Source organism: Furipterus horrens, unplaced genomic scaffold (assembly GCF_987537825.1).
Source record: "Furipterus horrens unplaced genomic scaffold, mFurHor1.1.pri manual_scaffold_2, whole genome shotgun sequence".
Taxonomy (NCBI): Eukaryota; Metazoa; Chordata; class Mammalia; order Chiroptera; family Furipteridae; genus Furipterus; species Furipterus horrens.
The window spans coordinates 46,827,119-46,842,188 of record NW_028327172.1 but is presented as its reverse complement, the minus strand read 5'-3'; the positions used below and the strand labels follow the sequence as shown (position 1 = coordinate 46,842,188).

At 44.0% G+C, this 15,070-nt stretch overlaps 1 protein-coding gene across 3 annotated transcripts; it reads right to left on the bottom strand.

Annotated features, from left to right (window-relative positions):
* Window positions 1-814: 814 nt before the first annotated feature.
* NEU3 (neuraminidase 3) lies at window positions 815-14,586 on the bottom strand. Of its 3 annotated transcripts, none has more exons than XM_090267771.1 (3): window positions 14,535-14,586; window positions 14,110-14,237; window positions 815-2,387 (listed from the first exon to the last, which is right to left on the bottom strand). In XM_090267771.1, exons 1-3 carry the CDS (start codon window positions 14,581-14,583, stop codon window positions 1,311-1,313), a joined length of 1,254 nt encoding a protein of 417 aa, XP_090123897.1. In that variant the 5' UTR covers window positions 14,584-14,586; the 3' UTR covers window positions 815-1,310. The 3 variants fall into 3 exon arrangements, with proteins under 3 accessions (XP_090123897.1, XP_090123896.1, XP_090123898.1); XM_090267770.1 differs by lacking the exon at window positions 14,535-14,586 and adding an exon at window positions 9,975-10,186 and having other exon boundaries at window positions 14,110-14,528; XM_090267772.1 differs by lacking the exons at window positions 14,110-14,237; window positions 14,535-14,586 and adding an exon at window positions 3,053-3,105.
* Between the last annotated feature and the right edge of the window lie 484 nt (window positions 14,587-15,070).

Below are 15,070 nucleotides of genomic sequence, written 5' to 3'. Positions count from 1 at the left end.
ATACTGCCTTCCGGATGAGAAAGGGCAGTTTGAGCAGAGGTGCAAAGCTGAAGAAGGCAGGTGGTCTCCTGATTCTACTCTTTTGCCAATTCCTCTAGGCCAGCCTGGAGAGTCTGACCATGATTTAAAGGGTGTGGTTGTTTCTGTTATTAAAAACTGAACAAATAGGTCTGAGAGGGGGGAAACATAAACTATTTCCCTCAGCCCAAACTAAATAAAATGGGCAAAAGGGTTTTGGACAGGAGAGATGTGCCTAGCACACCTTCCTCCAAAGAAGCCCTTTTTTTTTTTTTTTTTTTTTCTCCTAATGTGGAACATTGAAAAATTAATCCCTGCCTTTTGCCACCTAGTAGTTATGGATTGAATGATGCTTTTTAACCCTTTTTGCCAAATCTGTTGCCCCCAGAACACAACAAGGATGCCAGCCTGCTAAACCAAGCACGCCGTTGTCCGGAGACAGCCAACTGACCTGAAGTCTGCATGATCCTTCCCCATGTGGGAAGGCCACCCTCCCCTCCACACCCCCACTCTTATTAGGGATTTCTGGACCCAAGGGTAGGTAGGACGACGACCATGTCCAGCTTGAAGCAGCTAGAGGAGCTTGAGACCTTCGCCCATTGTCCTTTACAAGATTACAAAGGGTCTTAATATCTGAGAGGGAGGGATAGTTATTTTTTACGAACCATGGGTATGGACTTGGGGGGGGATGCTGGGGGAGGGAGATACTGGGTGGAGGGGAGTAAAGGGGAAAAAATTGGAACTACTGTAACAGCATAATCAATAAAATATATTTAAAAAAAAAAAAAAAAAAAACTGAACAAACAATCCATATCCTTCTTCATGACATGACACATCACAGTTGGATGAGTGGTAAATCATCTGAAAAGATGAGTCCTCTGATTTCCATTTTGAGATCAGTTTCCTGCACGCAGCCAGGACTTGCTGATCATGGAACAAGCAGGCACTCTGCCTTCCTTAGGGATAGGAAGGAGAGAAATCACAAAACAAATCACCTCATTTCACAGATGAAGACCTGAGGCCCAGAGAGTGCAAGGTCCCAGAGCCAGCCAGTGCCGGCCCAGGACCGTATCATGGTCTAATTCACATAGTTCAGTGCTATTTCCACTGCAGTAGCTATGGAAAAATTCTCATTTTGCTTTTTGGAGAGGTGAAAAAAAGGTAGGGAGCAGAATACTAAGTTTTGGGATTCCCTGTAGCTTCAGTAACTTCTCTTATCCTGGCCTCCATTATCCTGGCTGTGGTTGCCTTCTAATGGTTTCCCTTCTATGGAAAGTTGGATCCTAAGCCAATTAGTTTTGAATTGCTTCAGCATTCCTACCAGGTCTGGTGCAGCCATCTTGCACATGACTTAGGATCTCTTGGTCTGTAAACAGGCGGAAGGCAATCTGCTCACACTCCCACTTGGTCCCACACTCAAACAAACACCCAAACAAGCCCTCCTCCAGAGCAGCCAAATCAGAGTAGCCACAGGGCCCGCAGTGCAAGATCCATGGGGGGGACCAACAGGCAGGCTCCAAGGGGGTCCGGTTGAGGTAGATGCCTAGGTTAACCCTCCGTTTCTTACTGGTCGGGTGTGAGTACAAGAGCCATGATTCTGTCAGTGGTCCAGCTTCCTGTCCTAGCCTCAGAGAACTGTCCAGCAGAGGGCTCTGCTGAACAGTAGGAGCATCTTCCCCAGTAGGGACCTGGTGCCTATGTGGGGTCTCCAGGGGCTGGAAGCTCACAACACTGCCTTGGCAGCCATGCGGGGGCTCACAGAGCTGCTGGCTCAGGGCCGGCCTCTGGAAGCGTTCACCATGGTCAGTGCTGAGAGCCTCTGCCCGGTGCCTGTTTGGTGTCCGGGCACTGCAGTACAGCACAGGGTGGCCGGCTCTCCCAGCCACCTCTGCCACTTCGCACTCCACTGTCACCATGGGCTTAATGAACCTGCCATGGTGCCATGTGGTCCCTAGGTCATCACTGTAGATCATCAGGGAATGAGGCCTGACTTTACATGGTAGCCGGAAGCAGAAGAAACAGTAAGGGATGTAGTAGGCATATGCAGGGATGATCAGCCTCCCCGACTGCAGCTGGATGCCATGCCCTGGGCCCACAGCAAAAGTGGCCCAACGCTTCATTTCTGGGCCAATGACCTCCTCAGTCAGGTCCCTCATGTTGCTCCAGGAATAGCCAGAATCCTGACTGCAGATGAAGCAGAGGCGAGCAGCATTCCTGCCTGACATGATCTGTTGACGCTCAGTGACATGACCCCGCACACAAATGAAGAATAGGTACACACAGCCACTCTTCTGCTCCCACACAGGACAGGGGTTCATGGTCCGATGCCCAGGCAATACAGCTTCCATCAGTGGTATTAGTGGTCCCCACTAGACAAGAGCAAGGGAGAGAGGGCAGAAGTAAGAGACTAACAGGAACACATAAGGCTCATTAAAAGCATTAGAACTTTTCAGAGAAAAGAAATAAATGTTATTGAGATCTATAAAATTGTGAACACCGAAGTATTCACTGAATTCTCATGCCTAAAATATTTTTCCTCACTTTGTCTAGATGCCCAAATAACCCAACTCAAAAGTCACCTAATTATGAAGCCTTCCATGAAACTCCCTCCCCTCCTCTACCAAAGGCTTCCTCTCTGTACATAAAGAAGAGTTATAGCAATTTATTATATAATATTATTCTTTTATGTGACAGGCTTCCTCCCTAAACTATGAATCTTTTAAGGGTAGAAACGAAATTATTGTAATTTTGTATCTCCAGTGCTCAGCACATGAGAGGAGCTACATATTTTTAAAAAGAAAGACCCCCTCATCCCCCCAACCCACCAAAATAGGAAGAAAGCAAGAAAAGGAATTAACAAAAAGCAAAGCAGACAAACATGGATGTTTCAGGCATATCAAAGGAAATTTAAGACAAAGATTTTTTTTTTCCCTTCCTCTACTACCCTAGGGAGGCAATTCATGACACAGTGTCAATAAAAAGTCCAAGCACGGAGTCTGAGACACCTAGTCCAAACCCTGCCTTCATCACTTACTGTGTGACCTTGGGCAAGTTATTTAATCTTCCCTTCATCCGTTTCTTCATCAGTTAAATGGAGGATGTAATAACGTGCTCAGGAAGGACTTGTTGTGAGGATAAAATGAGATAGTGCCTAATCAGACTTATCACAAAGAGAGCCCTAATCTCATTAATACATTTTTAAAACAATATTGGCCTTGCATTCCTGGCTGGTTTGGCTCAGTGGATCGAGCGTCAGCCTGCGAGCTAAGTGTCACTGGTTCGATCTTCCAGTCAGGGCACATCAGAGAAGGAAAACTCTGATTCCAAAAAACCTCCGCTGCCTTGCGGCATACCTCTTCAGGGGAAAGGCTAAGGGAATAAACCCCGACAGAAAATCCGGAGCCGGAGTCCCTAAGGCGGTTTGACGTTGTAGTCAACACCGGCAACTCCTGCGGCGCACCTGAAGCCAAGCTGTATTGACTCCATCTTTCCCTTGGATCCTTCAGCTGTGAAGAGAGGGGGGGTCTGCTGCATGGGCAACAGCAGACCCTCCATATCACCCTGCCCAGGCTCTGTAGCTTCAGCTTCACTGGAGAGGACACTCCAGCGTCATCGCAAGATGTCGATTCAACACGGGAGGAGACAGATACCGTGTCACTCCCGAGTCGGACTGCACAGCCATTCTCGGCGGTGCAGATAGACTCTTAAGAAGCTACACCATCGTCTCTCGAGACGGACGGCTGCCGACGACGACGATTGGCCTTGCATTTCAAGTCTCTTTTCTCCTCAGAGTATCTCTGTAATTCTAAAAGAAGTAACTGAAAGGCTGAGAAGCTGAGCAATTCCTGACATACGGGGCTAGGAGGACAAAAAAGAAAAAAAAAAAAATAGAAGCCTTGGTAAACCACCATGCCTTGAGCTGGAATCTTAAAGGGCTAACTCCAAGGAGTAAGGGTGAAACTGAAGTAGACCTGCCCTCACAAACACCACTCTAGAAAACTGGCTGGCATTACCTACTGAAGTGGGACATCAGCATATCCTGTAACCTAGTAATTCCATTTTTAGCTGTAAACCCAACAAAAATACATGCACACAGAACTGAAAACCCATAGCTGAATATTCAGAGCAGCATTATCTATACACATAGTAGCTAACCCAAATATGCAACAACAGTAGAATGGATCAGTTGTTGTATAGTCATACAATGGAATATGTACTTTGTAACAATGGAAATGAACAAATCACAGCTACAGCTGTACACCGAATTTGGATAAACCTCAAGAATATTGAATAAAAGAAGCCAAAATAAAGGATACATAGAGTATATGATTGTCTAACCACAATGCTGTACACCTGAAACTAATACAAAATAATACTGAATGTAAACTGTAATTAAAAATTAAAATAAAAAAATACACAGATTGAAAACAAAACAAACTAAACTCCAGAGTTATAAATCAGCATAGTAATTACCTCTGGGAAGGAGAGAGGAGGCATATGAGAGATTCTAAAGTGCTGGTAATATTCTATTTTTGAGTTCAGTGAATTCACAAGTATTGGCTCTGTCAATTCAGAACTGACATTTATGTTTTGTACATTTGACATTTATGTTATCTTACGTTTTCTGTATATATGTTACCACTTCGCATTAAAACATTTTAGAAGGATATATACTTGTATTTCTCTGTTTCTGTATGAAGCCCTAGAAGGACACATAAGAGCTGACTGCTGATAGGAGGTAGAAGGCTGAGAATGGGATGTATAACTTTTTACACTTTTTATTTTTCAGCCATATAAATAACCAAAATAGCCAAAATAAAAAATAAAAAAATAAGAAAAATAATAAAACACGTTTTAGAATTGTAATTCTTATATGAATGGAAAAAAACTATTATTAAGCAAAGCTCAGATCATGAATTTTCAAAATCTTAAGGACTTAGTGCTAATTTCCATCCTACAGAAGATTCTCTTTTGTTTCCTGGTTGAACACCAGTCTCTCCTTGAACTAGTCTAAGGACAGGGAACTCACTGTCTCTAGAGCAGCCCATTCTGTAGCAGAGTGCCTTGTGTACTATAAACACTTCAAATATATATTGTGCCAAAGTAATGCAATTATTGGATAGAAGCCCGCCTTTCTCCACGAAGCTCTCCCAGATTGTTAACTATTTGAAGACTGTTTCCTATACTCTTCCAAATGGCACTGTTACTCTCTGGAAACTATGCATAAGAAGTTCACATCGCTGCCTGACTGCATTTAAACCCCTGGAGGCAGGACCTCAGTTCTCTGTGATTCTCAGGGAATCAAGGTCCAGAGGCCACCAGTGGGAGGGGCAGCCAGGCTTGCCTAGGAGAGGGAAAGCACCCACAGAGCAGATTCCAGGTCCTCACAGATGCCATTAGAGAGAGGAGATAAAGCACTGTGGATGTCAGAGAAGGAAAAGACTGTTTCTGGATGTGGAGAATCCAGGGAGAAACCTTTGATGCTGCTTACCTTCAACCCACTCACTTCGAGAACCAGCTTAAATGCTGTGGTCCACACAGTAGCTTCTCTGATCTCTTTGAACTCCTTTTTATAAGGAAATACTCCACTCTGAGTAGATGAACCTGCCTTGTGACACTTCATGGATTCTTTGTGGGAGTTTTGGACAGTTATAACTGTGCACAGCTCTACTTTCTCTCTGCAATTCAGTTGTGCAAATTCTTTGCAAAAAGAAGCCAGAATCTGTCAACTTTTATATCGCCTCCCTCCACACATCCCCCCCTGACTTAATGCCTGGTACATAGTAGAGGTGCTCAATAAATGTCTGCTGAAGAAAGGAGGAAAGGAAAGAGAAAGGAAGAGGGGAGACAGGAATGAAAGGGAGAGGAAGAAGAAAAAAGGGAGAGGGAGGAAAGAATGAAAGGGAGGTGCAAACAGAAGGATTACAGAAATGCTCTCAGGTAGAAACAATATTCTATAAACAATGTCCAGAGACTCCTCTCCCTCCCAAGCACCAAGAAGGGGCCTGGAGAGTAGATTTAATTTCCTGTTGGCACCCTGTGTGGAAACCCACATGTTATGAATAGCACTGAATGTGTGTTTTTTTCCAGTGAGAAGTAACTCATCTGCTGCAAACTTATTTGGATAATTAAGATTGCTCAGCTCAAGAACCCTGCACAGGATCCAGGAAGATATAAGAAATCCATTGGCACTGCTACTCCTTTTAGAAATAGGAGGGGGAAAAAATTACTGGGCAGGCTAGTCATTGGAAAATCAGAAGCTCAGCCATCCTTAGTAGCTGAAAGGAGAAAATGACTTGGGCCAGATATGTCTAAAATAAAGTTTACATGAAGCTAGAAGAAACAGCAAACTAGAGATGAAAATGCTAGCATCCAAATGATCTCAACCAGATGCAGCAATGGAATATAAACAAGCTGGGGCTTCACAGGGATAAAACAAGTCCTGCGCTTAAAAATCTGGATGGAATGCTGCATCTCCCTCCACAACTAAGAAGGAATACAACTACCCCAAAACTAGAAACAACCAGAAGTTCCAGAAAATCAAACTGCATGGAAGTCCAACAAACAAAGATATGAAGAAGAAATACTCATCCAGACAGGTAGGAGGGGTGGAGCCGGAGCGGAGAGGACACAGTGTGGTGGGGGCAGCAGCGGCGGCAGTGGCAGACCAACAGAAAGCACAGTTACATGTTTTAAAAAGTCAGGAGGGACACCTGGGGACCATTCCCAGTTCCTCACCAGAGCAGCTCATGGTCCCAGCACCAGGGAAAATCAAGCCTCATTGCTTTTGACTGTGCAAACCAGTGGGGGTTGGGGCGGAGGCAGAAACTGCCGGTCGCTCAGCGGAGTCCACTTGTTTAAAGGGCCCCCATGGTCCTAGAATGTTCGCAGACCCATCCACTCTGGGAATAACAGCCAGACAACAGCTAGAGAGGCACCAGTCGCATAGGGAAGTGGTAGAAGTGCCTGGAAAAGGGGCAAGTGCTGGGCAAGGGGTATTGTTCCCTCTCAGACCCCTCCCCCACACACAGTGCCACAACGTGGTGAAACAGGTCGCCCTGTACTGATGAATCCCTAAGGCTCCGCCCCTTACAACATAACAGGAGCAGCTCTGCCTAAGACACAGAGGCAAACACACACACAGGAGACTTCCGGCCAAGATGGAGGCCTAGACTGACACTCTCCGTCTCCCTCCACAACTAAGAAGGAATACAACTACCACAAAACCAGAAATAATCAGAAGTTCCAGAAAATAAATGGAAGTCCAACGTATGAAGTTATAAAGAAGTGGTGCTCATCTGGATGGGTAGGAGGGGCGAAGAGGTCAAGCTGTGCTGGCGGTGGCGGCAGCGGCAACAGGACAGCAGTAAGCACAGACACCCGTATTTAAGGGAGGGAGGGGGGTCACTGGATGGAGGGGAACAAAGAGAAAAGAAATTGGGACAACTGTAATAGCATAATCAATAAAGCATATTTTTAAAAAAATCTGGATGGAGAAACATGATTAAAGAACAACAATCGTAGCCCTGGCTGATGTGGCTCAGTTGGGCACTGTCCTCCAAACCAAAAGGTCGCCAGTTCGATTCCCATTCAGGGTACATGCCTGGGTTGTGGGTTCGGTCCCCAGTTGGGGCATGTGCAAGAGGCAACTGATTAATGTTTCTCTATCACATCATTGCTTTTCTCCCTTTCTTTCTCCCTTCCTTCCCCTCTCTCTAGAACCAATAAATGAAAAAAAGAAAAAAAAGAACAACAAATGGCACACCCACTGTGGAAAACAGTATGGAAGCTCCTCAAGAAATTAAAAATAGATTTGCCATATGGTCCAGCAATTTTAAGTATATATCCAAAAAAACTGATAGCAATGTCTCGAAGAGACAAAAAGCCAAAAGGTGCAATCCAAGTTTCCATCAACAGAAGAATGAATTAGAAAGTGGATAAACCAATGAATGGCTAAACATACAGTGGAATGTTGTTCAGCTTTTAAAAAGAAGAAAAGCCTGCCATATGCTACAACATGAACCTTGAGGATATTATTATAAATCAGCAATTTTCAACCTTTTTCATTTCATGGCACACATAAACTAATTACCAAAATTCTGTGGCACACCAAAAAATATATTTTTTGCTGATCTGACAAAAAAAATAGGTATAATTTTGATTCATTCACACTGGATAGCTATTGCTGTGTTGGCTGTTGTCAATTTTTTATTCGACAATCTAAGGGAGAAGAGGTCAGTGACCCTGACCAGTCAGGTATCGCATGTTTTAAAAATTCTTGTGGCACACTGGTTGAAAACTGTAGTTCTAAATGAAATAAGCCAATAACAAAAAGACAAACACTGCATAATTCTACTAATATAAAATATTTAAGGTAATCAAACTCACAGAAACAAAGTAGAACAGTGGTTACTAGAGGCTGAGGAAGGGGGAAATGAGTTGTTCAATGTGTATAGAACTGCAGTCATGCACCAAGACAAAGTTTTAAAAAGATCTGTTGTACAACAATGTGCCTGTAGTTAACAATACCATAATGTACACTTAATATGATTAAGATGGAAAATTTTGTTTGGTGTATTTTACCACAAAATTTTTTTTTTAAAGAACAAATGTGAAAAAGACTTGGAGGTTTTAGCTGACCATCTATCTACTTAATATTAGTGAACTGTGTTATGCAGGATCAAAAAAGTGAATGCTACTTTACCTTAGGGTGCATGAAAAGGATACAAGGTGGGAGAGGCACCTCGCTTCTGGGGTGGCTCTACCCTTGGGGTCCTAAGTTCAATTCTGAGCATGATTCTTTGAAAAAAAAGACTGACATCCCAGACCAGATTCCAAGGAGAGTAATCACAGTTTTCAAGGGCCCAGAAACTGAATCCAGGCTGTGGCCAAGGAAGACACTAAAAGAACCGAAGTTGTTGAGCCCAAAAATAGAAGACTCGGAGCGCATGAACACCACTTGCAGGTACATCAAAGAGTAGTCTCAGCAGAAGAGACTTTATTATATATAGACTGACTACCCCACAAGGCAGAACAAGACCAACAGGTAATTATAGAGGAGTACAGATCGTCTCACACCTCCAAGAGAAGTTAATCCGTGCCACAGGATTAAGTTCCTCATTTGAAGAGTTGTGTAAGTAGATCCTTTATAGAAGATAACTAATGTTGAATTTCTACTGTGTGTTGTAATTGCTATTATTACATTTTGCAGATGATGAAACAGAAAAGAGGCAAGTATCCAAGGTCACAGAGCCAATAAATGGTTAGGTCTTTCCTGACTTCAAAGTCACACTCTTAACTGCTAAGCTATTAGTAGCTACCAATGGAATGCAGAAGATTTCTATACTGGGAAAGATGTTGGACTAATGATTCTCTTCATTTCAAGATTCTACAATTGAGTAAATCAGAGAATAAAAGTAAATAAAGCATGAGGTAGGGAGAGGAGCAGTAGTAGAAGAATGATCGTTGTTATCCTATAGCCCATCAACTGCCAGTTGCGGTCTTGAACAAGCTACCTACCTTTTGGAGCACCAGGATCCCTCATCAGCACCCCTGGGCTAACAATGTTTACTTTCCTGGGTGACTTATGAAGATAAAAGAGAATGTGAATAAAAGCACACAGGCACCATGGAGGCCTCTGGAGTGAGAGACCAAGCCTGCTTCTACTCCTTTATTACAGCTGTGTGACCTTGAGCAAGTGGCAAGCTCTCTGAGCCTCAGTTTTCTCATATGTGAAACACGACTGACAATTCCTATGTCAAAGGGCAGCTGAGATCAACGTGCCCCTGGCACACAGTAAGTACTCAGTAAATGAGAGGCGATGCTGTTACTGTTTTTTCCTCACCTACCACATAGGGCTTTTCCTGCATTGATGGGAAAAGGCACAGGCTCTGTGTGCTCCAAGCAAATGTGGAGAGAAACTGAGGCCCAGGCCCAGATTTGGGATGAGGAGTCACCTGTACAAAGTGCCCAGTCCTCAACCCTCGCCTCAGCACCAGGTGGAGAGCATCCTCATCCCTGCATGTAGAGCGCTTCTCTGCAAAGGCCAGGAAGGTGTGGGTGGGGGGTATGTAGAGCAGGGCTGGGATCCGGTAGGTGATCCCTCTCTTGTCTTCCTGCTGGAACAGAGGGGTGTTGAAGGAGCATGACGTCACTTCTTCCATGACCTCTGCAAGAATAGGAGGCAGCTAAATGTGTATGTGTCTCCAAAAGCTGGCTTGCATACATGTTCTGTTCTATCACTCCATTTCTGGAGATCAGTGAGACAGAGCTGTACTCAAATGTTTACTTTTTTTAAATACAAAAATAACATCATGGTCTCAACAGCACAAAGCCAGCAATATGCTTTTCTGTTTAACAAATCTTTTCTCCACTGTGGGAATCCTATGCAGCCTGTGACAAGTAGGTTTCTAAAGAGATTCTGCATATGTTTCTGCCAATTATCCAGGGTATTACCTGCTCAGATGGCTTCCAATGTGAATTTCGTGGCTTGAAGTTTTTAGGCCATTCAGGCAACATAAATATAAACCCAAATCCATATGAGGAAATGCTTGTCTTTAAGAATTCTCTGGGGAAACCTTTCCCCTCTACTGGAGCCTAGGATAAAGCCCATCTTCTTTGTCATCTGTGCATCAGTAGCAATATTTTTTTCCTAGTCCACCCCACCAGAAGGTGTAGGTTTTCAAGGGACTTCATTGCAGGAATCTCAGTTCCAACCAGAGTGACCAATGCAGGCCCATCGTTTCATTCACTGTAACAGCAGGTCTATTCAAGCCCAAGCTTCTAGGTAAGTAAGGCCAATAAACATCCAGGGCTGCTGAGGTCAGGTTAAGGAGCTAACTAATAACTACTCCGGCTTTCAGTTTACTCTTGGTTTTTAGGATCCTGGGGAGTTCTCTTACTTTCTTGCAAATTCAGCTTAAAGAACTTTGTTATATTTTACCCACCACTTTATAGATTAGATAGCCTGCCATAATCCGGAAAATGGAAGTCTCTAGGTAAATTTCTCGAAGAAAAGCAGGTGTTCTACTTCCCAGAGGCCCAAAAAGGGAATCAAGCCAGCCAGAACCAGGCTTAAATTGTTTTTTTTTTAATCTCTCTCTCACCTGTCACCCAAGCCCTGTCTTACAAATCATTTGTAAATTATCAGGCTGTAAGAATGAGGCCCATAAAATCTTGGTCATTTATTTAGTCAGTATTTTTAGGTGCCTACTTCTAGTCAGGCCATAAGGTAAGTGCTGAGGCGACATAAATCAGATGTCCCTGCCATCAAGAAACCCACACCCTAGTGAGGGAAACAGACATAAACATGGACAATTACAACATCGTGTAGTAAGTGCTTCTTTAGAGGTAAACCATGAGCGCATGTAGGAGAACAGATAAAGGCAGCTGTCCAGATCAAGGCAGCAGAGAATTTTTGCAGAGGTAACAACTGAGCCAAGGGAGCTCCTGTCTCATATATACTTATCCTCTGTGTCTGGACTATTCTTTCAGTATCCACAGACCTCACTTCCTCACCTTCTACTCTGTTCAAACATGATCCAACCAGCTTCCCTGACAACTCCCCTGAGCTCCTTAGCCCCTTTCCCTGCCTGCTCTATTCTCCATGCCACTTAACCACACATTATACTTGTTTAATATATATTACTAAATAGACACCCCATAAACGGCAGGGGTATGTCTGTTTTATTCTGTTATACCTCTACACCTAGAACCATGCCTGATAACTGATAGGCACTTGACTAATATTTGATGAATGGGTGAGCTGGATCCTAAAAGGATGAATAGTGGGTAAGCCAAGTGAGGAGTGAAAAAGGAGAATGGCAGAGAGAAAGGCAGGTGAAAAACCTATTGGTGACAGAAAATACAATGAGCTGTGGGGTCCTCAGTAGTCCAGTATGACTGTCCTGGTCAAAAGCTGTGAGTAGAGATGGGCCTGAAAGGGGTCCAGATCCTGGGAGGCTTTGATACCTTATTAAGGTATTTATCCCACTGACAGGGAGCCACTTACGAATTTTTGGCAGAGGAATGGCAGGATCAAGTATGCATTGTAGACTAATGTCTCAGGTAGCCTTGTGGGCAATGAAGGGAAAAGTTACACTGCTTGTGGCTGCATCCTCCTAGTGTCAATCAAAACAAACTTCCATCAATAGCATATGAGTCATTCATTTAGTCACTATTTCTAACTTAAAGAGAACCATGGCTCACTATCATGAGGGGTGTGGAGGGAGGTGCTCTCCTGAGTTCAAAAGAAAAGCCTCCCTCACTCCAGTTCTGGGCTCTTAATAGCCGAATTGAAAGGCATGGGTGAATTGTCTTCTTCACACAATCCTAGAGCATCTCTCCCTCTCCCCAATTCAAGCTCTCCTGCCAGGGAGGATTAGATTTTCCTTTAAGTAAAAAACAGTTCCTGAGCCATGCTGGTATAAAGGTTAAGAACACAGGATTTGAACCAGGCCAGGACAACACGATTTTGGAAGTGTTACTTAACTTCTCTATGCTTCAGGATCCCCATTTGTAAAATTCAATAGAGGTTGAAAGAATTAAGTTAAAAAGTTGAAGTGCCTGTTACAGGGCCCATGACTTAGTATGAGCTCAATATATGACAATTATTATTGTTAGACTGTCAATCACTGCACATTCTAGTTTTATTCCTTGAAATCTGTGGATGATGATGATTATTGTAACAACCACCACAATTATAACTTCCCTTCTTAAAAGCATTTAAATCACTCTGTACCTCTGGGATTAAATTCTTGTAAGCTAATACTTCAATTATGAATTAATACTGACACTATTAATCATTAGCCAACACATGATTATTAGTTAACATTGAAATAAGAATGGACCACAGGATAAGCATAGAGTAGGGAGGAAGGACTAGGAAAGAGAAAGGAAGAGGAAGTGGAGAGAGCACCAAAGGAGAACCACTTGTCATATGGGACCAGACTGGTGCCCCAGCTCTATTTCTTCATTGTGTGAGTTTGTGCTAATCACTTAATCTCTCTAGGTCTTGGGTTCCTCGCTTGTGAAACGTAGATAACAATAATACCTACCTAAGTTGACCAATATGAAGAACCAATGGAAAGTGCTTCATAAGCTTTAAAGGACCATAAGTAAAACTCTTTATTATAAATTTTGATGTTTTCACAATCTCACTTATGGCTTTGTTATCATTACAATTATAGTCACTATTATTAGCTGTTATTATAATTATGCTGAACATGTTGATGACTGTTAATGCAGACAGTGACTCTGGCATTGATACCCAAACTATTTCACACAAACCATATGTTGGGTACTAGGGATAGAGAAGAATCAGATACAGTTCTGCTTTAGAGTTGTTCATGTTAACAGAAAGCTCATATTATTAATTGCTGCTCCATATAATCACCTGGCAAGCAAGTCCCCCTGCTCTCTTACTAGGAGAAAGGATAGGTGTATTGATAACACGGCCTTTGAAGTGTGACTTGGCTTTGATACTTACTAGCAAATTACTTTATTTCTGAGCCCATTTCCTCACTTATAATGAAGATAATACCACCTATTTCTCAGGCTGTGAAAACAATGTAATTCCATAGATCCCCAGTGAACCCCAGAATCTCATTTATTCAATCCTAAACAACTAATATTTAAGGAGCACCCATCATATGTTAGGCTTTTGGAGATCCTATAGACCAAACCCTTCTCGTGGTACCACCGATGGGAAACTGAGGTCCGTGGAGAGGAATAAACTTATGTAAGGCCCCTCAATGAGTCGGTAACAAAACCTGGACCAAGGTCTCCTTTTAAGGTGCAGCTCAGGGGTCTCTGAGGCCCAAGACCCCTCTCTGGTAAGAAGGGTTTTCCCAGTCTCAGTTTCCTTTCATCTCTAAAATGATAATTCTCGGCTTTAAGTTTGGCGTCTGCGGAAGGAAAACAAAAACGGAACTACCTAAGAATACTCTCTGGCTATGTGTGAGATGCTAACCGACTGGGGTGGCTCTGACTCAATATTCGCCCAAGACTGTGTTTCCTAAGCTGCCGAACCTGTCCCCACGGTCACAGTGTTCCACTTTCCGGGTGGCTATCCAGTCTTCCAGACCCGCTCACCTGCGTAGGACCCCGGTTCCTCCATCTCTCTCCAGGCAGAGCTGGGCGCGCAGGCAGGCTCTCAGGTCTCGGGCACCAACGCCTGGGAGACTGACCAAGGCCGGGGAGACGGAGGCAGGAGAAGGGGACTGCGGACACGAAAGCAAACCAACCAAAAATGAAGAAAGCGGGAGACAGATACGTGGAGAGGCCCTGAGGAGGACAGACCCGGAACGCGGAGACCAGCAGGAGAGGAAGCCGGGACTGGGACGTGGAGGCCACAGCCCGCTGGCCGTGGGGACAGAGGAATAGCTGAGGCAGGGAGCCAGCCCCGTCCCTTCCAACCAGCTCAGCAGAGGCCCCACCCCTTCGCCGCCCAGCCTCAGACACCGCGAGGGACCTGCCCCTTCCACCCAGCCCAATTTCAGTTCACAGCTCAGGCCTACCATAGCTCCCAGTCGCTGAGAGGCTCCCCTGGCTCCGCCCCCAAGCCATCCGTTTTCTTGCCCTCCACCACCTCCTCAGCCCGGTATTCCCACGCTCTATTGGTTGCCAGTCTGTAGGTAGGTACCACCGCCTAAAACTTCCGTGGAGAGCCCGAGAGTCAAGCAAAGGTTCCGGACCTCAGAGGGGATTCCACAAAAAGGACCAGAGAGCCAGAGTATTGGGCCACCCCTAATCAAAAATAAGTAAAAATTGTAATAATGTTATATGTGTATGTGTGCGCGCGCATGTGTATATATTGCATAAAAAATAATAGTATTAGATTATAATTCATTTAATAAAATAAAACCTATGAGTCCAGATTTATATGAATAATTAAATAAAGAAGTAAATGGGGGGAAAGGACAGCTCTTCATAAGTGTAGACTATGTGCAGACTGTTTAAACACAATATGGTTTATGCTGAATCCGTTTTCCTTCTGGGAATCTGGAAATTTGGTACATGCTAAGCAGAGGATGCCTGCATTACTAGCCCCCAA

Bases quoted from the DNA above. Each gene is read 5' to 3' on its own strand.
- NEU3 (XM_090267770.1), bottom strand. From the start codon at position 14,134: ATGGAGGAACCGGGGTCCTACGCAG. The intron at 10,187-14,109 runs GTGAGCGGGTCT...CTATTCTTGCAG, and splicing joins GGAACCGGGGTCCTACGCAG to AGGTCATGGAAGAAGTGACG. The intron at 2,388-9,974 runs GTGACTCCTCAT...GCTCTTGTCTAG, and splicing joins GGACTGGGCACTTTGTACAG to TGGGGACCACTAATACCACT.